This window comes from Miscanthus floridulus, chromosome 8, assembly GCF_019320115.1.
Source record: "Miscanthus floridulus cultivar M001 chromosome 8, ASM1932011v1, whole genome shotgun sequence".
In the NCBI taxonomy this organism is placed as follows: domain Eukaryota; kingdom Viridiplantae; phylum Streptophyta; class Magnoliopsida; order Poales; family Poaceae; genus Miscanthus; species Miscanthus floridulus.
Window position 1 is genome coordinate 16,638,660 of NC_089587.1, and position 26,324 is coordinate 16,664,983.

A 26,324-nucleotide genomic window follows, 5' to 3' on the forward strand; every position below is an offset into this window, starting at 1 on the left:
TGACAAGCTATACTATGGTATGCATTATTGATGATATCATAACTGTTTCTTTGGAGCTTTTCCACAATAATGCTTCAAATACGAGTGTTAACAACTACTATGAATTTTACTACACATCTCGTTAAGACTTAACATTTGTACCCTCAACTATTTGAGAGTAGTTATTCTTTCTTACTCAGCATGAGGCCTATGATACTTTGCTAAATTGCAAGACATTCTCAACTTTATTTCAGTGATCTATATCTGGACTGGACTTCTGCCAAAATATCCCGAGTACGTAAACCGGGTCAGGGTAAGTTCTTACTTGTATTTGTACACTCATCAAGCTTCCAACAGCTGAAGCATATAGAACCATGTTTATTTGATCGATCTCATATCGGTTCCTGGAACTCTTAAAGTTCCCAAATCTATTACCCATGACTATAGGAGCAGGTGTAGGTTTACTCGCATGCATACTTTATTTATTTAGAATCTTTTCTAAGTATGCCTTTGTGATAGTCCTAATACCCTATTTTCTTCTATTTTGGTGAATTTCGATTTCTAGAACCAATGACGCTTCACCAAGATCATTCATATTGAAACTTGAGGACAAAACTTCTTCTTCTCCAATGACAGATTAACATCACTACTAGTGAGTAGAATGCCATCTATTCACAGGATGTGGAAAATGAATTTTCCATTCTTGAACTTCGCATAAACGCTATTGTCCTTCTCATTTTCTTTAAAACCCAAACTTTCTTATTGTTTTCATCAACTTCAAATACTATTGTCCAGAGACTTATTTTTAACCCATAAATGGATTTCTACAGGTGGCATCCCATACATTCTTTTTCTTCCACGACAAAATCTTTGGGTTGTGCCATGTTAACGTTTTCATAAAAATTCCCATTGAAGAATGTCATCTTTACATCCATTTGATGTAACTCTAAATCGTAATGTGCCAATAACACTATTATTATTCTAAAAGAATCCTTACATGAGACTGGAGAGAAAACTCTCATCATAATCTATTCATTCTCTTTGCGTAAAACATTTTGCTAAAAGTCGTGCTTTATATCTTTCTACATTCCCTTTGGAGTCATGTTTTGTGTTGTAGACCCTTTTACAGCCTACTATTTTGGCTCCATTAGGAATTTCTTCTAAATCCCAAACATCATTGGTATTCATCGAATTCATTTCAACTTTCATAGCTTCTTTCTATTTAAACGAGTAAACGTTTCTCATGGCTTCTTCAAATGAGGTGGGATCACCCTCTATTTGAATTTATTCACTAACATAGACTTCATAGTCATTAGAAAACTAGTTTACTAATTCTTTGAAACCTTCTGGGGCCTCAGCTACTGGTACTTTCATATGAGGCTGTTGTTGCTCTTCATTTCCAAGAGGCAATTGATTCTACAGGCTCTTGTATCACAAGATCCATGTTTACATTATTCATCTTCTTTGAAGAGCCAACAACAGGTGTTTTATAAATCATACAACATCAACAGGTATCGAGAAATTTATTATTTTGAATCACTAAAGTGGGCACGTAGTCCCACTTCTCTTCAAGTCATAGGTCTCTACATACCGTGCTCCCCCAGATCGTCCCATCTTTTATAAAGATAGTGTATCTTCCAATTTCTTATTTGGGTTCAATCTGTTAAAACCTTATATGACGCTTTAAGCATCGCTTTAATATCTTTGATGGTGACTACGCTATTTTTCTCTCAAAACTTTAAAAAATCTAGGAATTTAGTTGTTTCTTTGTTTAGGGGTATCATTGTTATGACTGATGGTCATATTCATCAAAATCTCTATCTCACTCAGTTTCTCACAAAATTTATATCTCACTCTTAATGAAGAGTACACATTCATCAGCATCTTTATGTCACTCTTAATGAAGAGTAGTTTTTTAATTGATCTTAATTCTTACTCTTAATTCATCTCACAATTCTTCCCCTCGAAATATGGCATGAACTATACTGCCATAATTTCGAGAACTATTCAGAAAACTATGAATGAGACACTAATGACTTACTTCATTCACATGATTATGCCATGCAAATAAAGTTATTTCTTGATCCGTATAGGAGTACACTTTCCTCATTTCACTTCAAGAACTCGATGAGGTCTTTTATTAACTGTACTTTTGTAAGTCACACTTGCATCTTTTTCTTGTCTTTGATTAGTATTGACCATGACGGTGCATTTCTATTATGCCATGGTCAATACTAGGATATGGTCAATACTAGGATAGCATAAGAGCTATCCAAACTTCTCTCGCTATGTGGGATACAAAAACATATGAGTCATCACAAAACTTCTCTCGCCATGTAGGATTAACTAGCATAAATACTATGCCAAACTTCTCCCCAAGTGGGATAAATCTATATAAAAATTTTTGTAACGAAAAATTTAGTCATGATGACCAAAACATTCACTTATACTTTATTTTCCAATTAAATCTTCTCGTTGGTTCCAATTTAATCAGAAAATTAGTAAACTAACAAAATACAGTCCTGAACTGGCTTGACTTAAGCCTTTTCATTCACATACCCCAGCATTACAACCCGTTGACATGCAGCCGAGTGATCTCGTCGGCTAAAAAATAAAACTTACAAGATGCTTCTGCATCAATTCTACATCACCGTTGGGTAGAAAATAGAATTTATGCATAAAACTCATAAATTAACTTAAAAGACATATAACTACACTTCAAAAATAAATTTTCCCATTGGTTCGAATTTGATTAGAAGATAATCAACATCATTGTAGTGAAACACGATAATAAAATACATTCTATTAATTCAGGAGCATTTCTTGGTCTTTATCTACTCTCTGAAAAATTGACCATGTTGGTGTAAAATTTATCAGAGATTTAAACTTCAACCTTAAACTCATTATAATATTGTTATCAGTAACATTGGTCAAAAAATAACAATACCATAATTTAACATAAACAAATCGGACTACTCCTCTAATTTAAATTTTTCCGTTGATTCTAATTTAATTAGAGGATAAACATAATCATAATTTACTAAAAGTAACTGCTCTTCAAATTAAATCCTCCTGTTGGTTCGAATTTAATGAGAAGATAACAATCATTAACTTTACAGCGGAAACATAAAAAATATAATTTATCTACTTTTCAGAAGTACTTTTCTGTACTTATCTACTCTCTAGAAAAATTATCTCGTTGGTTCAAATTTTGAGAGAGATTTAAACCTTCAAATTTGACTAAAATTCATCTAAAATTGCTTCTAAAATTAATAAAACTAAATACAAGAATGTTACTTTGCATTTTGGCCTGAAGGCCCAGCTCACGTAGAGGCCCACTACCGCTCCCGTGTGGCCCAACGACTCATCTCACCCACACGCCCGTGCTCGGCCCAGCTCGCTGCCACGCTCCCCAACGCCCAGGCCGCAACCTAGGCCTAGGCCGGGAAAGTGCCTTCCCCGCCTGGGCTGATTGCAGGTCCAGCGAACGCCGATCGTCGGATCGAATGTTCAAACGGCTATCCGTGCGGATCAGCGGATCAAAAACCGTTCGACCGGTCTCCTCCCTAAACCCTAACTCATTCTTCACCCTTCCTTCCTCTATCTTCGCCATAGAGGCGACAGCAGTGGCGGCTGCAGCGGCCACGGTGGCCGTCGGCGCCGTTGAGGAAAAGCGTCGCCAAAGCAGATCCGGCTACCCTTCCTCTACTTCTTTCTTTCTCCCCTTCCCTTCTGTTCTAGCCCTACATAGAGTGAGGAGAGCATCAGTGGCGATCATCCATGGTGGTCGGAGGAAAGATAGCGTCGCTGCTGCAGGCCCCTCACCAATACGCGCGTTCGCCCGAGAGTGAGTGCATCGCCGTCGAGTGGCCTTGTGTTGGTGCCCTGAGCCCAAGCCACTGTGGTGGCACTCTTTTCTCGACGGCACATGGCTCGGCTCGTTCTCCCACATGGCGGAGTGACTTTCTTCCCATGCAACGGCGGTGGAGTAGCCATGTTGAGTCCCTCTCCCAATCCGTCCATGTTCTTTAGGGTTAGGGTTTGGGCTAGGGTTTAGGGAAAAATCGCATTCTTTCATCTCCTTCTGATTTCTTTTCATTTTTCTACCCCAAGATCTAGATCTATACCCTAGTAAGGCTCTAATACCATTGATACAATTCTATGATCATCTAGGCATAGATCAGTGGGTAAAACTCAACTTAGACAAAGGAACTTGCGGATGTACCTCTCCGCATGTAGTGGTGGCCATGGCGCCGCCACAACATGGCCACTAATATCGGAGTACAAGTAGCATCATAGTGGGACACGATCCAGTAGTGACACCAATGGAGCTTCCCGATGCTCACAGCACTCCCCTCTTTATCGAACTAGGGTTAGACTCGGTGGGGAACTAGCGGCAGCAGTGAACCTTGTACCTTATGTCTCGACCCCACCTTCCTCTTTATAGTGCTACACGACGGGGGGGGCATTAGCTAGGAGAACGGCTGGGCACCCCTGATCAGGGCGTGGATCAAGGGCCCAATTGGTCATTGGGCCAACTTGGTGGAGATCAATCTAACAGGACATGCTCCCGGACACGTCACACACGGCGACATAGTCGCTCACCTTGCCGAGCGCATGCATGTCATTGACCATGTGCTACCACTGTAGGTTGGCCATGCTACCGTTGTCGCCGAGGGAGGCGATGATCTCATGCGAGAGCAATGCGCCCGCGGTGATCCGCTTCTTGCTGGACTTGACGTCGGTGAGGTAGGTGTTGAAGCAGTTGACGTCATGCTTGAGGAAGAGCTCCTTATAGTTCTTCATGGCCACAGAGGCAATGCGTGTGTACGCGACCGACTCCCACGCACACGCCAAGATGAAGACCTCGGAGAGCTTGAGCGCACGGTATGCGTAGTGCTCATCCGCGAGATCCGCGGCGAGCTCGGGCATGGAGTCCTTGGGAAAGAGGTGTCACACGACGACCTTGTAGAGTAGCATGGAGTGGTCGTACAAAGAGTCCGTCTATGGGCACCACTTGGTAGCGAGCGAGAACTCCTAGACCTTGTCATCGGTGAGCTTGCGCATGTCCTCTGCGATGAGCCCATGAAGAGGTTGGCCGTGTAGGAATTGGTAGGTGGGGTCATTGCTATACATCTCGACCGCCCTCGTAGTGGCCTCTGCTCTCCTAGCTTGGTGCGTGACCATGGCCGCGGCCATGAGTCCCTGATCGTGCTCGAGGCTGGCCACGATGCGCTCCTCCGTTGAGCCAACGCGCGTGGAATTTTCTCGTTTCGCGCGGGTGCAGGGCATACGGTAGTCGAAGCAACCGCGTCCCCAGCCTTGGCCATCGACGAATCCTCCTCCCTTGGTGGTGAGGCGTGCCTTCTTGCTAGGTGTCCTAGTGGAGACCCCGCCATGCACGATGTGGTGGAGCAGCTCGGGGAGGTCCTTGAGATAGCCAAAGTCGGCGATGGGGGTGGCATTGAGGGCCAACGTGCCCAGGTGGTGGGCGTGGAGCCAGATCATAGTGGCATAGAATCCCTCGCAGTTAGACTTTCCGCTCTCGTGCACGCCGCTGTAACACCCTAAAATTTGCATGGTTTGAAAATAGGAGAAAAAGATTTAATTATGCATTTTGTGAGCATTGAAATCTAGGAAAAAATAATAACTTTGTTAAAATTAAAATTAAATATAGGTCTACATACATATATATGCATTCATATTGCTACATATTGTTTTTGTATTGTGTGGTTTTAAATCAAACTTCAAATTGAGTTGAATTTGCATTCAAAATTTGTTTGGAAATTTGTTTAGAAAAAAAGAAAAGGATTTCATTTCCCCTCCTTGGTTTTTTGGCCCAGTCGGCCCACTCTTTCCTCCGCCCTCCTCAGCTTTACCTCTCCTGCATTCTGCTCTTGGGCCGCCTTGCTTCTCCGCAGCCACAGCGCTCTCGTGCGGCCTAGCCGTAGGCCCACGTCGCCCGTGTCCTCTCTTCTCACACCCTGAGCCGCTGGCAACTAGGTCCCGCTTGTCAGCTGTTTTCTACTTCCTCTAGCTTGAGTTCGGGTCGGTCACAACTCTGGTCAAGAATCCATGCTTGCCCTGACTCTGCCCTAGTATGCGTGCGTCACAAGCTCCCACCACCCTCATAAGTAGCAACGGCGCCCGCGCCGCCTCCTCGTCCAGCTTTGGAAGCAAGACGCAGCGCCGCCGCTAGCCCTAGCCATCGCCGCCGAGAACAGTCCACCAAAGCCACATGCCATTTCCATCTGTCGTCGACCACTGTAAGCTACTTTGGTGAGTTCTCTATTTTCTTCTCTTGCTCCCTATGTGTTCCGTTCGGTTTATGGTGGCCAGTAGCGTCGTATTGTCGAACGCCGGCGAGGTCTTCTGCTTTCGGCCAAGGCGCCGTCGCGCTGGTTTCATCTCCGACCGGCAGGCCCTCTCTCCCCCCTCTGATCTGATCTCAGCTGTCCAAGTTTGATCCAATGGCCGACAGAGCCCGATACCCCTTCACCTATAATTTTGCAAAAAGACCCTTACAATTAATTAGATCTTAACCCGCCATCCTTGTATTTTTTTCTAAAGAGCCCCTCGAGTTTTTTTATTATAGAACCCGCAGTCCAACGTGCAAATCCAGAATACATTTTCTTCTTTAGAAAGCGTAGTTTCCTTCGGATTAGATTCAAAATACGTTTTCATCTATTTACAGTTTTGCCACTAATCTTGTTTTAGCCATAAAATCTCCGTTTTAACTCCGATTTGATCCGTTCAACTTGCGTTAGGTTCATAATTTCATAATCTACATGTTCATACTACTGTTAGGTATGTTTTCAACTTTTAAAATTTGAGGTTAGATTTAATCTATTATTTTACTAAAGGAAATCTTCTTTAATTCATAACTTCTTCGTTTTAGCTCTGATTTTTGTGATCTTCGTGTCTGTGTGTTCATAGCGAGACGTAGATTTGTTTTACAAACTTTTCATATTTATTTTATGCTATTGGTGTACTGTTCTAATCTATAGCTTTTGTTTGCTATGCATGATTGCTTCTGCATGCTTGTATGTTGCTGTGATTGTCGAGTATAGACGGTGGGCAATTCATGGGTGAACTAGAGTACTACTTTGATGAGCAGGATCAGCTGGAGGACTTTGTTTAGGGCAAGTATAGCATGGGATTATCCTTGTTTCCTATCAACTTTAAAACATTTAATTCATGCTGCATGTGTCACCTTGATAGTAATTCTCTAGAATTGAACTTATACCTTGTCTCCTCTGGGATATGTATTGGGTAGCTTTGCTAGTGCTTAATTAAACCATGATCTTGTAACTTGACTAATGGTGTATGTAATAAACATTAAAACATGACTTTTTAGCAACTTGGAAACAGGGGGCTAGAGTATTTAGCTACTTTCTAAATGCTTTAGATTCATCTCCTTAAGGACTTATCTGTAAGCGAACATCTTGGACTTATAGTACAATTGTGAGGGCTATATGGCTCTAGCTTTAGCTCAGTATAAGGATCTTTTCTAGCTTGTTAGAGGTTACCTTTATTGGCGTAAGAATGACTTGCTAAATCGGGTATAGGACAACCTCTACTCTTATTTGTATAGCCATGATGGAATTGTGTCATTCGATAGGCCTACATCTATTTATCGAGTGAAACTAATGGTCCTAACTTGTTAGACGAACCTTTGAAAGGCTTCATAGTGAACCCTACCTGCTCACCTTGAAAGTGTTTTGGGAGTAATTAACCCGGGCATATGGGTATCATGACTCACAGTGAAAGTGCACAACCTCTGCAGAGTGTGACATGTACTTACGCTTGTTTATTTTCATTATTTGGATAAAATCCTAGATGGGTAACAGATGGCTATGGTAATGATGACTTTCCTAAGAATTACTAGACTTGTGGTCAACCAATTGACGTCCCTATGATATAGAGCTTCCGGGAGAGATTTATCTTTATACTTCCAATATATTTATGTGAAGACTCTATCTTATTATTCGTGATATAATAAACACTTGTGATGATACTATTGATAATTTGTCGGCTTATGTGTGTGACTGATCTCTGGGCGCATATAAGATTATGCATCCCATTTTACCATTAAAATCGGGTGTGACAGCCACGGAGGTTGGCGACGAGGCGGAGCGTGGTGGCCGAGTCAGCCGCCTAGGCGACGCCTAGGAGTGACTCCATGAAAGCGACCAGTGTGCCAGGCACCACGTGGAAGAAGTCTAGGCAAGGGTCGCCTAAGGACACGAACGTCGGGGAGCAGTTCTCTGTGAGCACCATCAGGTATAGGAACTCATCCCCCATCGCCGCCGGCTCGACCGCCGCTGTTGCGGCCCAAGCCACGGCGTGGCACTGGTGGGCCTCGGGTGGGCCCACGAGGACATAGGAGGCGTCTGCGGTGGTGTCCACGGCGATCACCATTAGAAGATCTGGGCCTTGAGCCTCACTCGATGGGCTTGAGCTTGGGCCTTGGAACTCATAACAGAGTGACTAACACCGGGAGGTGTACGGTTACTGCGGGCTGAGGAGGGCTTCGAGTTTGAACCCTTTGGATGAGGGCTTGTGCCTTCTGGTGAGGAGACAGGGACACGGACGATGTGAATATATGGGGCTAAGGTTTCATGGTAGGCAAGGATGTTTGGGTCGGTGAGATCGAATATATGGGGCTGAGGTTTTGTGGCAGGCAAGGATGCTTGTGGGTATCGTGTCCATCGGCAAACATTTTTTTCCTTTTTTGTTTGTCTCGTCGTTCATACTGCACGCCGCGTTCGTGTGATCCAAGGTTGGCGACATTAGCTCATTGACTTTTGAGTAGTACCTTCCAATGGAAGGCGACTTCGCCTATTGGCTCTTTGGCTACAAGTTTAGCTTTTTTCGTAGGTGTGTTTCTAAAAAATAGCTTTCGTATGAGCATACAATTTTTGCAAAACATCGACAAATCCTATCGGAAACTGACCGTGTATTTCTTTCTGTATGTGTATATATACAGAAAATTGTGTTCGTCCTAAAAATATGTTATTTTATTAATTGTAGAATAAATTACTGCCTAGAAATCACTCGTGCATCTCTGTTTATTTACCATCGAAGGTGATCCATACTAATTTTATCAGTAAAACATAAAACATTAATTAAAATGGAATGTATGGAGACATGAAAGGTGCAACCTCAAGCTTAGATCAACACTTAAAGTATATGAAAACTTGGATCTCTAAATCTCCTCTCTAAAATCTCTAAAGCGTACTCTCTATTTTTTTGGAGTTGCTAAGCGACTCAAGATCTTCGTTCTTCACATTAAGATACATACATATATACGGAATACATGCAAAAAACATAGGTATTGTAACACCCTCGATGTTATACTATAAATCATTTACTAAAATATGTCATATGCATCATGTTTATGTGTTAATGTATGTGATAGAATGTGTAGATAAATTTCTTGTAACTTATAATGATCAATAAAAATTGTAAATGAAAGTTGATTCAATAGCTCATGTATATCAAGTAGGGTTAAAAACCAATTTTTATTAAGCAAAAATACTATAGAACATATGTGTGATACTTAAATAAAGTTTGAAGTACAAACTTTGTAGATGATAGTGAAATACTTATTGTTAAAAAATAATGTTACTAGCTAATATTTCTACTAGCCTACAAATTGCAAATTGAAATCAAGTTCAACTCAAAAAATTAGAAAATTTCTAAGTTTGTCAACAGCTAGACATTGCTATGTTTAGCAAATTATTTTAAGAGATTGGGTTAAAGGGTGGTGTAGTGTTATAGCTCGATTTGATAGTCTCATATGTCATCTTGAGCGTGGCGAAGATGGTTTAGGTCTAGAAGCAACCATTTAGTTTTTATAGGCGCTTTATAATTCGTGCACGACACGGTTTTGGGCTGGTTGGCCGCGTGGGCACGGTCACTACGCTTGGGCATGCGGCGTCGCCATGCTGGCTGTCCCACGTGCACGCATGCTGCCGCACGTGGTCAGCCATGGCTGCTCTGGCCTAGCTATGGCCTGGCCGCCGCTAGCTTCTAGCGCGCGGAGCCGCCGCTGCTGCCACATTGTGACTCGCCCCACGCCGTAGCCCCTGTTGGTGCTGTCACCTCGCCGTCTTATTCATGTCTCACTCTACATCTCTACACCACTACCGGCCAAGTGTGATGGCACCTCTATCGCGCGCACGTGGTCGGGCTCGTCATCACCTTGTCATTAATGGCACTACGACGCGCGGGCCACGTAGTCATAGACGCGCGTGCTTGTCTACTAGCGCCTATCAGGTTCTTAGGTCCACGGTAGTCTACTAATGCTCTATCACTAGCCAGTCAGGTTCTTAGGTGCTTTAGATCACCGGGGCAGCTGTGTCACCATCGCGAACGGTCACGTGTCGCTGCAGCTCGCTCCAGCGTGTCCTGCCACCCCTCATCACCGCTTAGCATAGCCCCCAAGATCAGAGATGGTGATCGACCCTTTAGGTGGGCCCGCGTAGGTTCTAGGTGGCTGGCGTAGGCGCTCAGTGCCGCCGCTCGCCGTACCGTCATGCACTGAGTTACCGAGGGTACACGTTGGGGAATTATAGGAAAGCCAGGGGGTTAAGTGAGAAGTTCTGAGAGAGAAGAAAATGGTGTTAGTACTTACTTGAAATTCGAGAGGAGTTGGAGGTCTCTTTTGCAAAGTCGTCGACGCGCGCGGATTTCCCAGCGTGGTCCGTCCTCGCGTGGGCCGCACCATGGGCCACCCACGGGAGAATTCATTTTCCTTTTTCATAAGGAATTAGAAATAGTTTTCTAATTTAATTTTTGAGCTGATCTTTGGTAAATCATATAAAATCATGTAGATGTCCAAAAATTATGAAACAAATTTTGTTAGGTTACTAAAATTATGCTCTATCTGTTAGTGTATTTAGTTCATATATATATACATGTTGATACCAGGAGCTATTAAATTATTTGAAAGTGCTTAATATTATTAGGTTAAACATTGTAGGAATTTTTGTGGTAAATTGGTGATAGCTTTAGTCTTGGAATTTTTATGATAGCTTCATTGTACTATTATGTACTCATTGTAATTTTTGTGGCTTTAGAATAGACTAAGCATTAGGGTAGTTAAATGCTCTTTGTTTCAAATATGCATTAAATCATTAGTAGAAATAAAGAAATATCTTTTATTTGTAAAGCTAGGTGTTTGTTAGTTGAACCCAATACTTTGCTTGGTAAAGATGATTGTTAGCTTAGTACCTTAGTCATTAGAGCTAGCTTAGTAGCTTAGTATGTGTATTCTTAATTCAGGAGTTGCTATTGCTTAAATGCTAAGTGTTGCATCATCATCGCATGCATGTAGAGAATGAGTTGACGGAGATCGTGACCACCGGCGATCATGAGTTCGAGGAGATCGTCGAGGAGTACGAGGAGGAGATTCTCATGCAGGAGGTCCTAGAGTCGCCACTGACTGACTCAACTGACACCGCGTCTGCCCAAGGCAAGCCCGGATGCATAACACCTTATTTTTGGATAATCACTTTTATATATGTTATGTGTATTTACGTTACAGGAATTTTATGAAAACCACATGTATAGATATACATGTCCTAAGAGTCATACTAGTGCAGGTTCGAGTAGCTGCTATGCGTAGGTTTTTGGTAGTGTGAGTAACCTGTCGTTACTCATAATAGGTGATTATTATTACTCTCATAATAAAATAATGAAAGGAAAAAATAGAGACCGTGCAGAGATATGGTATGGGTATTGGTGGGTGTAACAGGTTGTGTCCCGTGGCTAATAGGGCTTAGCTTGGTTACACTATTTTTTCTGTTCATGTCGATTAAGGACCGTCCATTGCTGTGGATGGTAGTTGGTCATAGACTTATTATCCTGAGCACATACTTGCTTATTAGAGCAGGAAGGCTCGTTACGCTCTTGTCGTGGGTTCCGACTCTTTCTGGACCTATTGATTGGAGGCGGGGAAATGTGAAGATCTAAGCACCATAGTGAGACCAGGTCTCAAGTATTGGGGCTTGGAGTCTAAGTTTGGACGGGGACCTAGACCCCGTGATAGGAGTAAAATGGGTTGGTCTTGTTTGTGTCTGGGGTACAAACGGGACGTATGTTTTAGGGTACCCAGCTGGGATACATTGGTTCATAAATCGCTGTTTCCGTGAGACGGTAAGAATTGGCTATGGTCTAGCACCGTAGTAAGAACTGGAAGATGAAAGATGAAATGGTTCTGATTGCTCAACTCTTACTTGAAAGTAGAACATGTGCTTATCTAGAATGATTAGCTAATGAAGTAATCATGACTGCTAATTAAATTTGATCTTAAGGACGTACTTCTAGTAATGTTTTTCGCAAACAAAAAGAAAACAACAAACGCATATTGTCTATCATACTTTTTAGAGTTGAGAAACTATTCCTACTAGTCGGATAAGTCTTACGAGTACATTGTGTACTCAGGGTTTATTTTATCCTTGTTGCAGGTGCATCTTGAGAAGTAGCTCTTGTGTGGAGGATTCTTCTGTTGGGCATAGACGGATCCTTATATCGTTTCTGTTAGATGTTTATTTTCATTCCGCTGTTTAGTTATCGCACTCTAAACTCTGATATTGTAATAAATAATTTTCAAGAACTCTTGTTGTATGAAATGGACTAAGTATTATAAGCTCGTACTCATTATTGGATTCTGGATGTAAAATATGGATTGTTTCGAGTTCTCCCTTGGGGTGTGCTTGATGGAACTGTTCGATGTAGCTCACTTTCGAGGTGCTTAGTATCTCGTGGAAGACGAGCGCCTCCAAAAACGTGTTATTTCGGACGGTTCTGCCACAGGCATGTACTGCATAACTGTGAGTCAAAATAATGCTAAACATGCCATGGAGCATACTTGCGTTAATGAAAATCTTGAGCATGTTTTGGACACTTTTGAATTTAATTTCCAAATTAAAAACTTTATCTTTTGGTATATCAGCATATGCTTTGTGAAGGAACTTTCATTTTCACCATAACACTGATGCTGGAAAATTTAAAAAAGAAAGATGCTGGAAAATTACATAATAAAATACACTTTTCCGGTTTTGAAAATATAGATGATCTTTCTTAGATTTTGGAAAACCATTGTGGGGCTAAAAAGTTTAGTAAAAATCAAATATAGCCTTCCGAAAAAAATTTAGTTCAAAACCACAAAAGATACGATGCCATATCCAAATAAAATAGGTCGCATTTGATTTATACCATCTATTTGAAAACTTACATTGTTTTTTATGAGGATTTCTAAGTTCCTCACTCATTTCAGATTGACAAGAGAGAAAGACATACCTAGAACCGAAACACCCGAACGTTCGCTACTACTTAGGGCATCAACAACGCAGACCATCAAATTATATGCTTCATCTAAAGTTATAGGCCATGTAGGCAACCATGATGAGGATTCTCTCACTTGATGAAAATAAGAGATGAGGATTCTATCAACTACGGCCACGACGTGTGTCCGAGGAGAGCTTCAATTTGTTTGTCAGATGAGGCAGCTTCTACAAGCTGACAGCACGCAAAGCCATTACTATGCGTGACCTGGAGAATGCATGTGAATGTGGATGCTGGGGCTAACAGCCAGTGTCGCGTTGGGGCTGCTCTTATCGGACAGCATGAGCCCAAGCAATGACGACGTGAGCGATGTTGCTTGGCGAGGCATATGGCGAGCATGCCTTGTCCTCCTCCCCCGAGCGACAAAGGCAATGGCCCTGTTCTCCTGCACTATTTCAGCAATATTTTTTATTGTTCTCCTCATATAACAAATCAGCATAAATCAAATTTCAGCGAAACTTTCATAAAAAAAAATTCAGTGAAACGAACAGGACTAATAATATCAGTTTTTGAGATTGGATTGAAGATTTTGGTGGAGGGGATTTTCGACCTAAAATCTTTATTTCTATAAGTAAAGCATATAAAGAGGTCTACAATAGCCTTTTTTTTCTCTTATATGGGCATAACCTTAGTGTTCATGAGCTAAAACATCAAATTTCCAAGACAAATTTAAAATCCTAAGTTCATGAGCTAAAACATCAAATTTTCCAAGAAAAATGTTAAATCCTAAAACATCAAGTAGTAGTATTTAAGAGCAAAAACATTAATTTTTCTAAGACAATTTTGAAATCCTAAAAAAAAGTTTTTTTGAGACGAGTAATTTTTTATTTTAACTTACTTTCTCTTTCCCGTTTTCTTTCTACGTACACTATCTTACGTCGCAAGCAATCAGCAATTTTTCATTTTCTTATTATCGTTTCCCGTTTTTCTTTCAGCCCACTATGGTAAATGACTGCGAACCAAATGGCAATAAAAAAGAATCATGATTCCAGTGTAGCATCAGCAATCTGATTAACTGAACTAAATATACCCAACTGAAAATCAGAACTACTAATGAAGATTTTTCCGAAAAAAAATAGGTTCAATTGAAGCAACAATAATGCGATGCTAGCTGAAAGAATATTCAGTCTGCTTGAACGAAGAGATGCCTAGCATCAGTAGCCGAGTCTATTTACACCGTGATGATGATCATATATACAAACATAACTTGAGAAAGCAACTGAGAATTGAGAGTCTATAGCCATAAATTTCAGTATATATACAGTTGACAGTTTTCTCCCTTCATTTCAGCAGCCAATTGTCAGGCAGGATCAGGAAGGTGTTTTGTTTCAACGGGCAGCATCAGGCAGCATGGCAACAGTCACCACGAAGTACTCACAGCCCCCAGGTAGGTTGTAGGGGTTGAGCAAGGATGCGGGCGACCGACGGCCGCCACTGCTATCAGGGCGTGGAGCTCCTCCCATCTGGCCTGGGTGCACTATGCGCCGCTCAATGTGAACGATCTGCCCGATTATATACGCTGGGTGCTGCGGGTGGTGCTCGGTGAACAAGGCGACAGATTCCTCAGACAGGTAGTAGTTTGAGCAGTTCCGGTTGATCGCCTCGTAGTGCCCAGCAGGGTTTCGGAAAAAGACAGCAAGCTCATGGACTTCGAACCGACCAAATGATATCTTCTCCTTGCTGGCCTGTTAAAACAGTTTTCCAAGAGACAACATAGCAAATTTGCTCGTTAGCACAATTAGCAAAAATGTAAAAGGTTCTATCCATCAGCCATGGGAATTCATTGCCAGATGCAGAAATTAAAGTAACAAAACTCCAGATGCAGAAATTGAGGTAACAAAACTCAGGAGTATATTGATGTCCAATCATATCATGATTTTGACGAATTCATTTTTTACCATATTCAAGATGAATTTTGCTTTGTGCATGAGTGTTCATCTGATGTGAAACAGTAAATGGCACTCGATTTATGGCTACATATGTTACAAGACAAACCTGTTTTTCTAGTTGAAGTTTATTGTAGAGATTCTTAATCAGCTCTTTCTTCTCATCCAACTCTTTTGTGATACCTCCATGTACTGCCTGCATAGCTGAATAGCGTTCTAGCAGCTCAGCACTCTGTCGTGTCAGTAAATAAACTTTGTCCGCCAGGATCTTGATGCATTGTTGAAACTGAACAGTGGTATCAGCTTCATCCTTCTTTACAGAGCTGGAACCAAAAAGAGAATACTTTATCATAGCTGTCCTCTCAAGATGATTTACTATGAACAATAAATATGTGAATGACAGTAACACACCTTGCCAAGGAGATAGCCAAAGAACGCAGTGACTCTGCAAAGCCAGTCACGTCTGGTGCAGTGACACAATTATTTAGCCTTTCGAACAAACCATGTATCCTCAAAGCAGACGACCGCAGAGCATCATACTCAACAGCCCTTCTGTCAGCTGAACATTTGTTTGTTCCGGCCTCTTCTCTTGCTTCATGTAAACAGTTTTCAAGGTGTGCACAATTCATCTTCACCAAATATGTAGAGGGAGAATCAGAGGAATAAGAATATGAAAGGTGATCATTGCGATTTGCACATAGCAGTGAAATTATCATAGATTTTTATGACTAACCTGAGATTCATCGAGAAGACCACGGGTTTGTTCAAGTTCTTTATTCAGGGAGTTAACCTCATCCATCATAGCACTAAGTTTAATTTCAGTTTCACCCAACTGCTTTGATTTTTGATCTAGGGCATTTTGCAGCTCTGACACAAGAGGTTCCTTATTCCTCAACTCTAAGGCATGATGCCCATTAGTTCTTGAGTTTAAGATGCTAAGAGGAACATCAGAAGTGTCAGCCATAGTAAGTTGTGTCAACATGTGCCCTTCCTTATCAATGTTTACGATCTTATGTTCATTATCACGTGGCAATTCTGTCATGAAAGCATCCAGATTAGTACATGCTGTTGAATCGAGCAACTGCAAGTTCAGTGCACCTGAAATGTCAGTCATATTCTCATCACCACCTTCTGTTTGTTTAGATGGCTGTTCAGATGTTGAAGAGGCCTCATCCATGGCCACACTTGATTCATCGCGTATTTGGGTTTGCCTGCCTCCAGATACATCCAGGTTGCAGTCATTACTTTTAAATGCAGAAAGCAGGGAATCAGACGTGCCTTTGCTTCCTGACACCATGTGACCTTGCATGTACTGGTTGGCTAAGCGTTCCTCAAGATCCTGGATCCGCTTCTCATATGCCAAGCATTTTTCCTGCTTTGCAGTGAGCAATGACTGAAGCTGGTAAGCAAATTCATCCTTTGCAGCAAGTGCCTCAGCTGTTTTTTCCCTTGCTTTTTTCAATACAGCATCAATTTGTCCTTCGTCAATAGACTCATATCCATATTCAGCACCGACATTGCAGAGAATTGCAATTGCAGAAGCAAGTTCTGCTTTTAACCTGGCATTTTCCACTTCTAACTTACTAGTTCCTGCAATGTCAATAGAATCATAACCCCCCAGAAAATCTTGGAAATCCATCTTATCATCAGCGCTCAGAGGATTTTGCTCAGATTTGTTCAAATTTTCACCGGTACTAGAATTGCTTAGCAAAGGCTTTGCTAGCTGTGATCTCCCAGATTTCAGAAAAGACCCCAGTATAGACTGGGGAGCAAGCTTTTCCACATCATCAACATCAATGGGGAGAAGATCACGATCAAAAGGAGCAACTTTTACATCACACTGGCTTGGAGAATCAAAGAGTCCCATGGAACACATGACATCATCTGGAATGTACCTGCTCCATGTCCTATGGAAATCCTCTCGTCTTGTTTTCTCGTTTTGACACTCGGTTGCCAACTTTTCGGCATATGTTCCAGCCAATCCAGTATACAGCTTAAAATACGATTTCCTCCTGGCTACCTCGGCGACACAAGCTCTATATGCATGACCCAAGCCACTGACTATTTTCAGATTATCAAAATCTTCTTGATGGCCCATCACCTCTTGGAATGCAATGAGTTCACTCATCATGCCTTTGATGCTAATCTGAGAAGATTTTACTCTTTGCATGCAAACATGGACCAAAGTATTCATTTCATTCTTCTTGTCCTTGCATTTCTCAAGCAATTTTGTAAGCCTGTGATCAAAATTCCGTATACTGGGCAAGTTATTCTTTTCATGTACTTCATAGATACGGCCAACGGCTGAGACTGCATCATGAGGACGGAGAGAAGCAGATAGCTGGCAACTTGAGCAGTCATCAACAAGCTTCTTTGAGGTGTCCACATCTTTACTGCAAGACAAAAGAGTTGTCAGCATATAATACTATGAGATATGATGTAACATAATCGTGGGGAATCGAAGAAATGGTTGCTAACAACACACATTTCAGTTACAAATGAATAAGTTAGAAAGAAGCAAGACCCTTAATAAGCTATGTGTAGCAGCAAAAGCAGAAAATCCTAAAAATGGCACTGTTAAGTTTCAAGCCAACCTGCTATGTCCACGATAATAGACTAGTCATACAACCAAGCTAAACCATTTTTCTTTTTTCAAAAAAACAGTATAATGAAGTCATTTAGATTATTCAGGCCAAATCTCTTAAGAGTAGAAATAAATAGTTCCCAGTGGCTTTCAGATAAGAGCAATATAATTAGGCATACAAAAGCAAAGTCTAACCTTAGAGCTTGCATGATGATCTTCTGGTCACCAATGACTCCCTGATGCTCCTTTATAAGCTTCTCAACATCCTTGCACCCACCTGAGCTCATGGCATTGAATAAGCCTTCCACCCTCTTCTTCAGCTCCAAGAAGTTTGCCTTCAGCTGTGACACCTTGACCTCAAACTTCTTATGTGAGCTCAAGCATCCGTCAGCCAATTTCCTCAGGTCATTCTCCTTGAGAAGGTCCATCAAGCAATGCCTCCCCTCACTTTGCAGTGCTGGGTGCAGCCTAATAGCACGCAGCTTCTGCACATCTCTCTCGAAATTTGCCAGCATTTCAACATGTGAACGGTGCTGCTGCGTGAAGCACCGCAAAAATTCTGAATACCGCTGCGAGAGCTTCCGGAATGTGTGCTCTAGGTTGCTCCGTGCTGTGTCCAGCGCTCGCTCCTGCACCTGCCCCTCCCGCAGAAGCCGCCTGCACAGCTCAAATTTTGCCAAGCTAGATTGGTACACCGCATTGGCGATCTGGAAGTGATATCTGAACCTTGTTTCATAAGATACCAGCGCCTTCAGCGCCGGGTCTGCAGCTGCATCCACAGGTGGTGAGTCCTGTGGCCGGGGCGGCGGTGGAATATTTGGCTCAGGGATGTAGAGGGACTCTGGCGCCGGGGGCCGGGAGTCTGCAAGGAGCCGGGCCTTGTTGTAGAGGAAGACCTCACGGTCGTCGCGCGGAAGCTTGTAGTAGGCGAGCGCGTTGGCGCCGTCGAGGGAGGTGTTGCCGCAGAGGAGGAGCTGGTCGCTGGGCGGTATGCCGCAGTGGAGCTGGATGGAGTGCTGGATGGCGTCGACAAGCGTGTCGCCGCCGCACTGGAACTCCAAGGTGTTGCCGTTCTCCGCCACGTGCACCATCAGCTTCTGCCCCAGCGGCACCGCCGCCGCCTCCTCCGCACCGCCGCCTGTCACCGCCGACCCAGAACTCATCTTCCTTCCTTGCGATTCGACCAGACAACAATTCAACTCCAAAACCGATTCTTCTTCTTCCCTTTTTTTTTCCTTTTTTGCTTCACGCAGTTCAGATTAAAATCTATCTACAGTTCTACCAAATACCACCAAACGAAGCAACCACCGGGCGCGCACAGTTCAACACGACACGAAACACCAAATTCTTTAACCTCTCCGGCAGGACACAGCCTCCGTCCGTCCGTCCGTCGAAGAAGAGCACAAGCCAACAACGTCCGCCGAGGCCTTCTCTCCCACGCCTCCGATCAGACGCACCAAATCCTTTATCTCCCCCAACAAGAACGGCCCGAAGGCGGCGACTTTCTTGGAATTCGGGCGAGGGACGGGGACTCCGTGGCAGGGACCGACGTCTCCTGGCCCAATTTACCCTGCTTCACCAAGCCCGCACGGATTCGGACGAGGAGAAGTTTGGGATTTCTTGATTAACAGATGGAAGCGACCTCCGGGAAGCAATCCAACTCCTCCGATGGGTTTGATTCGGTCCCCGAGGGGCCTAGGCCGAATCAAGGAACCGGGATGGATGGGATTTTTCTTTTCTATACTACTCCGTGTGGGAGGGGAGATTGACGAGCAGCAGCGTTAGCATCGGGGAGACGTGGAGATGAGGGGGAGACGAAGGGAAGGACGGCGGAGGAGAGAAAGAACAAAAAGTAAAGTAAAGGGGGGTGAATAGAAAAGTGGACCAAGCTACCGTCTGGCGTCTGGACTCCGGAGCCCGGAGGGCGGAGGATGGAGGTGGAGTAGTATATAAATAAAAAATACTGCGAAACTTTTGCAGGGAGATCCTTATAGACTAGTGAATTGACGTGTTCGTGAATTATTGGAGAAGGGCTGGGTTTGCTTCCTCCGGAAGAGTGGCGGTGTAGGGGATGGAGGATGTACCAAGCTATACAACCATGGCTTTGTTCATCCGGAGGCTATTTTTTGGGCACGAGGTAGTAGGTAGGTGCGTGAAACACGAACTATCTGGAGTACATTATAATATATATATATACATACACGATGAATCATTGTTTCCTATGGTTCATTTTGATTGGGTAGTTGAGTGTATATATATAAAGAAAAAGTTTAACTAACTATAACACTAAATACAAAGCCCACTCTCTTTTTATAAATAGTGTTTTAATTGATTTTGCATTGCAATTGATGTGATCTGTAGCAAGAACAGCATGACTTTTACATTATTTTATTTAGCTTGCTTTTGTACTCCTACGAGGAAAATCGGCATGGGATTATGGGAATAGCATCATTATTCTACCTACAGACTATAGGTTTCTTCCGACATTTAGGTCAAACACCAACAAATCCATAATATTCGAAATAGTCAAGCAAGTAACTGACGTAGGAATGCAATAATTCTAATCATTAAAAGCTAGGTTCCCAAAAAAATCATTAAAAGCTAATTTCATGCATAGCGTCATCTTACCGATGCATGTAAAAGCTTTGGCTAGTTCTCTCTTCGTTCCAAAGCCCATCTTCCTAATTTATGTAAAAGCTTTAGCCAGTACTCATAACACCTTCATTGTTACACTCTAAATTATTTACTAAAATATATCATGAGTATCATATTTATATGTTAATACATATGATAGAATGTGTAGATAAATTTCTTATAACTTAAAATGATCAATAAAAATTATAAATGAAAGTTAATTCAATAGCTCGGGGGAGGAGGACAAGGCAATAGGGGTAAATAAACCCTGAGTACACAATGTACTCGCAAGACTTACCCGACTAGTGGGAATAATTTTTTCACTCTAAAGGATATGATAAGCTTTATGGTTTACTAGGTTTTCTTTTTGCAAAAAATATTACTAGTAGTGAATCCTTATGTATGTATTTTATTAGCAGCCATGATTAGTACATTAGCTAACCATTCTATGTAAACACATGTTCTACTTTCAAGTAAGAGTTGAGCAATCAGATTCATTCATTCTCTTTCATCTTTCAGTTCTTACTATGGTGCTAGATCGTAGACAAGTCATACCGTATCACATGGCGATTCGAGAATCAATGTATCCCAGCTGAGTACCCTGAAACACACGCCCTGCTTGTACCCCAGGCACAAGCAAGACCAACCCACCACTCTCCTATCAAGGGGTCTAGGACCCATCAAAACTTAGACTCTAAGCCCCCACTTCCGAGTCCCAGACTCAGCGTGGTCCTTAGACCTTCACCATCCCCGCCTCCAATCAGTCGGTCCGGAAAAAGAGCCGAAACCCACGACAAGAGACCAACGAGCCTTCCCGCTCTCATAAGCAAGTATGTGCTTAGGGTAATAAGTCTATGAGCTGACTAGAATCCAATACAACGGACGGTCCTAAACCAACACGAACAGGGAAAAATGTATAACCAAGCTATGCCCCGTTGGCCACAGGACACAACCTATTACACCCACCAATACCCATACTATATCCCTGTCCGGTCTCCATTTCCTTTCACTATTTTATCATGAGAGTAATAATAATACTCACCTATTATGAGTAACGGTAGGTTACTCATGCTACCAAAAAACCTAAGCATAGCGGCTACTCGTACCTATACTAGTTCTGGACTCAGGTGTGGGGGCTTGGAGTCTAATATTGGATGGGGACCTGGACCCCTTGATAGGAGAGTGGTGGGTTGGTCCTGCTTGTGTCTGGGGTACAAGCGAGGCGTGTGTTTTGGGGTACCCAGTTAGGCTATATTGATTCATAAATCGTCGTGTAATACGGTATGACTTGTCTACGATCTAGCATCGTAGTAAGAACTGGAAGATGAAAAGATGATAAAATGGATCTGATTGCTCAATTCTTGCTTGAAAGTAGAACAAGTGCTTATATAGAATAGTTAGCTAACAAACTAATGGGAGTGGGAAGGCTCGTCACGCTCTTGTCGTGGATTCTGGCTCTTTCCGGATCGACTTATTAGAGGCGGGGATGGTGGAGGTCTAAGCATCATACTGAGATCGGGTCCCAAGTGTGGGGGCTTGGAGTCTAAGTTTGGATGGAGACCTAGACCCTGTGATAGAAGTGGAATGGGTTGGTCTTGTTTGTGCCTAGGGTACAAACAGAGCATGTGTTTCACGGTACCCAACTAGAATACTTTGGTTCACGAATCGCCGTTTCCGTGAGACGGTACGACTTAGCTATGATCTAGCACCGTAGTAAGAACAGGAATATGAAAGATGGTGAAATGGTTCTAATTGATCAACCCTTACTTGAAAGTAGAATAGATGCTTATCTAGAATGATTAGCTAATGAAGTAATCATGACTGCTAATTAAATTTGATCTTAAGGACGTACTTCTAGTATTGTTTTTCGCAAATAAAAAGAAAACAGCAAACCCATATTGCCTATCATACTCTTTGGAGTTGGGAAACTATTCCCACTAGTCGGGTAAGTCTTGCGAGTACATTATGTACTCAGAGTTTATTTTACACCTGTTGCAGGTGCAGCTTGAGGAGTAGCTCTTGTGTGGAGGATTCTTCTGGTGGGACAGATGGATCCTTGTATTGTTTCTGTTAGATGTTTATTTTCATTCCGCTGGTTAATTATCGCACTCTGAACTCTGGTATTGTAATAAATAATTTCCAAGAACTCTTGTTGTATGAAATGTACTAAGTATTATAAGCTCGCACTAATTATTGGATTCTGGATATAAAATATGGATTGTTTCAAGTTCTCTCCTAGGGTATGCTCGATGGAACTATTCGATGTAGCTCACTTTCGACGTCCTTAGTGTCTAGTGGAAGACAAACGCCTCCGAAAATGTGTTATTTCGGGCGGTTCTGCCACAGTACTTTATTTATTAATTCAAAATTGTAAGTCATCTGGTCTTTATTCTAAGTTAAATTTCTCTAGTTTAACTAAGTTTTTTGTGATTAATTTAATTATTTTTTAGAAAAATGTGCAAACATGTACAATATCAACTAATATTAATTTATCAAATACACCATGAAATATATATTTGTGTGAATCACAATACAAACATAGACATTCATATATGTACACACACGATTCTGATGATTGAGTGAAGTTACTACATGTATCTCGTTGTCGATGCAGCTGATGCTTATACTTATATATGTAATCTCAAGATTGACAAAGTCATCACAAGCGTCTAGCTATTGACGCCCATACATGTACGTACACTAACCCATGTGAGCGCACACGCACACACACTATACATCGATGTATGCAACGGACGGTCCTTAACCGACACGAACAGGGACAACAGTGTAACCAAGCTATGCCCCGTTGGCCGCGGAACACAACCTATTAACCCACCAATACTCGTACCATATCCCTGCCCGATCTCTATTTCCTTTCACCATTTTATCATGAGAGTAATAATAATACTCACCTTGTCGGGTACCATAAGAAGGGGTCCCCTAAACGAAAACCAAAAAAATCGCTTAGACCCCATCAAATCAAAGATAAGAGGCAACTATTGGCTAACCCCCGGCCTTGTCCGAGGCCACCGACTCTTCGCCTTGCTCGAGGCCTCGCACGAAAGGCCTCGGATGGCCTACCGAATCTCCGCCTTGCTCGAGGCCTCGCACGAAAGGCCTCGAACGGGGAACCGATCCTCCGTCTCACTCGAGGCTCCGCACGTAAAGCCTCGGGCAAGATGTCGATTCTTCGTCTCGCTCAAGGTCGGCTCGGCAATAACCCCATCGCCTCTACCTCGACCAATCTCCCCGATAGAGCGTCGCGACCAATTAATGCAACCAACCACTCCCGTGACATCAGCTGGACGATGGCTCAACACGGCAGAGCGGCCTATGAGACGAGAAGTCGCATCAACACCATACCGTCCGGGACAGGACAGGGCAGGGGTTACCGGCCGCTGTGCTCGGTACTGTGCCCACGATCGACGCCCGCACTACACTGTGCTACCTAACCACTACTCTAGGAACAACGCAGCGTGGGGAGTCAAGTCCGGGTCACTGTAGCCTCAGAATCAGTATACAAGACCAACTGCTCCCTCCAAGCCTCGGCAATCCACTTCAGGGTCTCGGCAACCTTGGGATTCATGCCCGTCGAGCCCGCCATGATGGCTCGGCCTCGGCACCAACTGAGCCTCGGCTCTTTACATGGTCAACACACAGCGACCGGCACATCACCCGCCATACCCTGCGTCAAGCTATCACTAGAGCTCCTACGTCGCACAAGATCGGGTGTGACCGGCACATCGCTCCAGTGCATCAAGGACAAAGACCGCTCCGTCGACCATGCCACCACAGAAGCAAGCTATAGGGCTCGGACACGCCACCTTCGCTTACAGGACGCTGCATAGCGAACACATGTATTACCTTGGTCCCCCTTCGACTATAAAAGGGAGGGACCGGGGCCATTTCTAGAGACGGATGATAGACTTACTCTCATGCTCACACACACTCAGGCATAGATGAGTTTATGAGATAGACGAACACACGCTCGACACTCTATAACATGTACACTTTCTTGCTACCGGAGATCAACATCTCAAGCAATTCGTATCGCTCCACGCAGGGACCTAGGATTTGCTCCCTCTCTTGCCCTGCTTGTAACCCCCTACTACAAGCACTTTGGTGCAAGGAATACAAGATCGACCTCTCAGACTGGACATAGGGTACCTATTGCCTGAAATAGTATAAACCTTGTGTCTCTTTGCATCACCATTCAGGATTAGGGGCACGCAGTACATTTTCACTAGTTGGTTGAGGGCCTGCTGGTCCAAAACATCGACAGTTGGCACGCCAGGTAGGAGAACTACTACGTGTCATCTTCATCATCCCGACAAGTTCTGGATAGCAGACCCCATGCGACCACTGTGTCTTGGCACGATAATCTAGTTCGGGAGCCTAGAGTTCATGTCTCTAGGAATTGAGTACGATATGGTACTCCTCTCACCTAGAGTCCTGCTGACCGTTGACGACGTCACGCCCCAGTAGCCTAGGCGCAGGCGGCGCCCAGGTCGTCGCTCTCATCATGCTCACCAGGCACGGCATGGGCAGGACCACCTCGACACCGCGCAAGCTTAGGGCAACACACCGTGCTCCACTAGTATCCCACACCCAGCGGTTGGCACAAGGTCCCTGGTTGGGAACCTATCCAGCCTGAGCCTGAATAAGGGAAAGACGCCGGTGGTGTGCAGCGACGCCCCGTCATCAAGCTCTACCCCACCACCTCCTGATTTGGCTCCACTTTGCCACCTTCAACAACGCAGTCGAGTACAAAGCCCTTATCAACGACTTGTAGATCACCATCGAACTTGGAGCACGGCGCCTCGACGTGCGAGGTGATTCACAGCTCATTGTTGACTAAGTAATGAAGGAGTCGAACTGCCATGACCCCAAAATGGAGGCGTACTGCATGGTGGTACGTCGCCTTGAAGACAAGTTCGACGGTCTCAAACTCAACCACATCTTGCATAATTTCAATGAGGCCACGGACGAACTGGCAAAGATGGCATTGGCACGGGCCCCGGTCCCCCCGAACGTCTTCGCTAGAGACCTCCACAAGCCTTCCATCGACTATGCCTCAGCGGTAGAAGAGGGCCTAGTGGTCCAGCCCCCCACAGGGCTCGAGGCCCCCTCTGTCGTCGAGACCCCTTCGACCGAGCCCGAGGTCATGGAAGTCAACACGGAGCCTCCCAAGGCCAACCAGGGCACGGACTGGCGAGTTCTATTCCTTGATTGCCTCGTCTGAGGAGAGCTTCCCATAGATAGGACCGAAGCCTGATGGCTTGCTCGGTGAGCCAAGACCTATGTCATCAGCAACGGCAAGTTGTACAGGCGAAGCCCATCCAGCGTCCTCCAATGATGCATCACCATCGAGGTAGGCCAAGCCCTACTTTGGGACATGCACACGGGAGCCTACGAGCTCCATGCAGCACCTCGGACGCTCGTTGGAAACGCCTTCCGCCAAGGGTTCTACTGACCAATGGCGGTTGCTGACGCCACCAAGCTAGTACGCTCCTGTGAGGGATGCCAGTACTACGCATGGCAGACACATCTCCTAGCCCAAGCCCTCTAAACCATCCCCATCACATGGTCGTTCATCGTGGGGGGGTTGGACATGGTTGGGCCTCTACAGAAGGCCCCTAAGGGCTACACCCATCTACTGGTAGCAATCGATAAGTTCTCCAAGTGGATCGGGGCTCGTTCGATCAATCGAATCAAGTCCGAGCAAGCGGTGCTATTTTTCACTGATATTATCCATAGGTTTAGGGTTCCAAACACCATCATCACTGACAACGGGACGCAGTTCACTGGCCACAAATTCCTGACGTTCTACGATGACCACCACATTCGTGTGGCCTAGTCGACCGTGGGACATCCAAGGATAAATGACC

At 43.8% G+C, this 26,324-nt stretch overlaps 2 protein-coding genes and 1 pseudogene across 2 annotated transcripts; 1 reads left to right on the forward strand and 2 right to left on the reverse strand.

Moving 5' to 3' along the window:
* Positions 1 to 4,533: 4,533 nt before the first annotated feature.
* LOC136468627 (uncharacterized) lies at positions 4,534 to 5,559 on the reverse strand (annotated as a pseudogene).
* Positions 5,560 to 14,400: 8,841 nt separating this feature from the next.
* LOC136475834 (autophagy-related protein 11-like) lies at positions 14,401 to 19,708 on the reverse strand. Its single transcript, XM_066473473.1, has 5 exons — positions 17,998 to 19,708; positions 15,952 to 17,611; positions 15,630 to 15,847; positions 15,328 to 15,541; positions 14,401 to 15,017 (listed from the first exon to the last, which is right to left on the reverse strand). Exons 1-5 carry the CDS (start codon positions 18,963 to 18,965, stop codon positions 14,661 to 14,663), a joined length of 3,417 nt encoding a protein of 1,138 aa, XP_066329570.1. The 5' UTR covers positions 18,966 to 19,708; the 3' UTR covers positions 14,401 to 14,660.
* Positions 19,709 to 25,327: 5,619 nt separating this feature from the next.
* LOC136468628 (uncharacterized) lies at positions 25,328 to 25,678 on the forward strand. The gene has a single exon (XM_066467127.1). It carries the CDS (start codon positions 25,328 to 25,330, stop codon positions 25,676 to 25,678), a length of 351 nt encoding a protein of 116 aa, XP_066323224.1.
* Positions 25,679 to 26,324: the final 646 nt, after the last annotated feature.

Bases quoted from the DNA above. Each gene is read 5' to 3' on its own strand.
- LOC136475834 (XM_066473473.1), bottom strand. From the start codon at position 18,965: ATGAGTTCTGGGTCGGCGGTGACAGGCGGCGGTGCGGAGGAGGCGGCG. The intron at 17,612-17,997 runs GTTAGACTTTGC...TTTGTCTTGCAG, and splicing joins ATCATCATGCAAGCTCTAAG to TAAAGATGTGGACACCTCAA. The intron at 15,848-15,951 runs GTTAGTCATAAA...TATTTGGTGAAG, and splicing joins GTCTTCTCGATGAATCTCAG to ATGAATTGTGCACACCTTGA.
- LOC136468628 (XM_066467127.1), top strand. From the start codon at position 25,328: ATGGAGGCGTACTGCATGGTGGTACGTCGCCTTGAAGACAAGTTCGAC.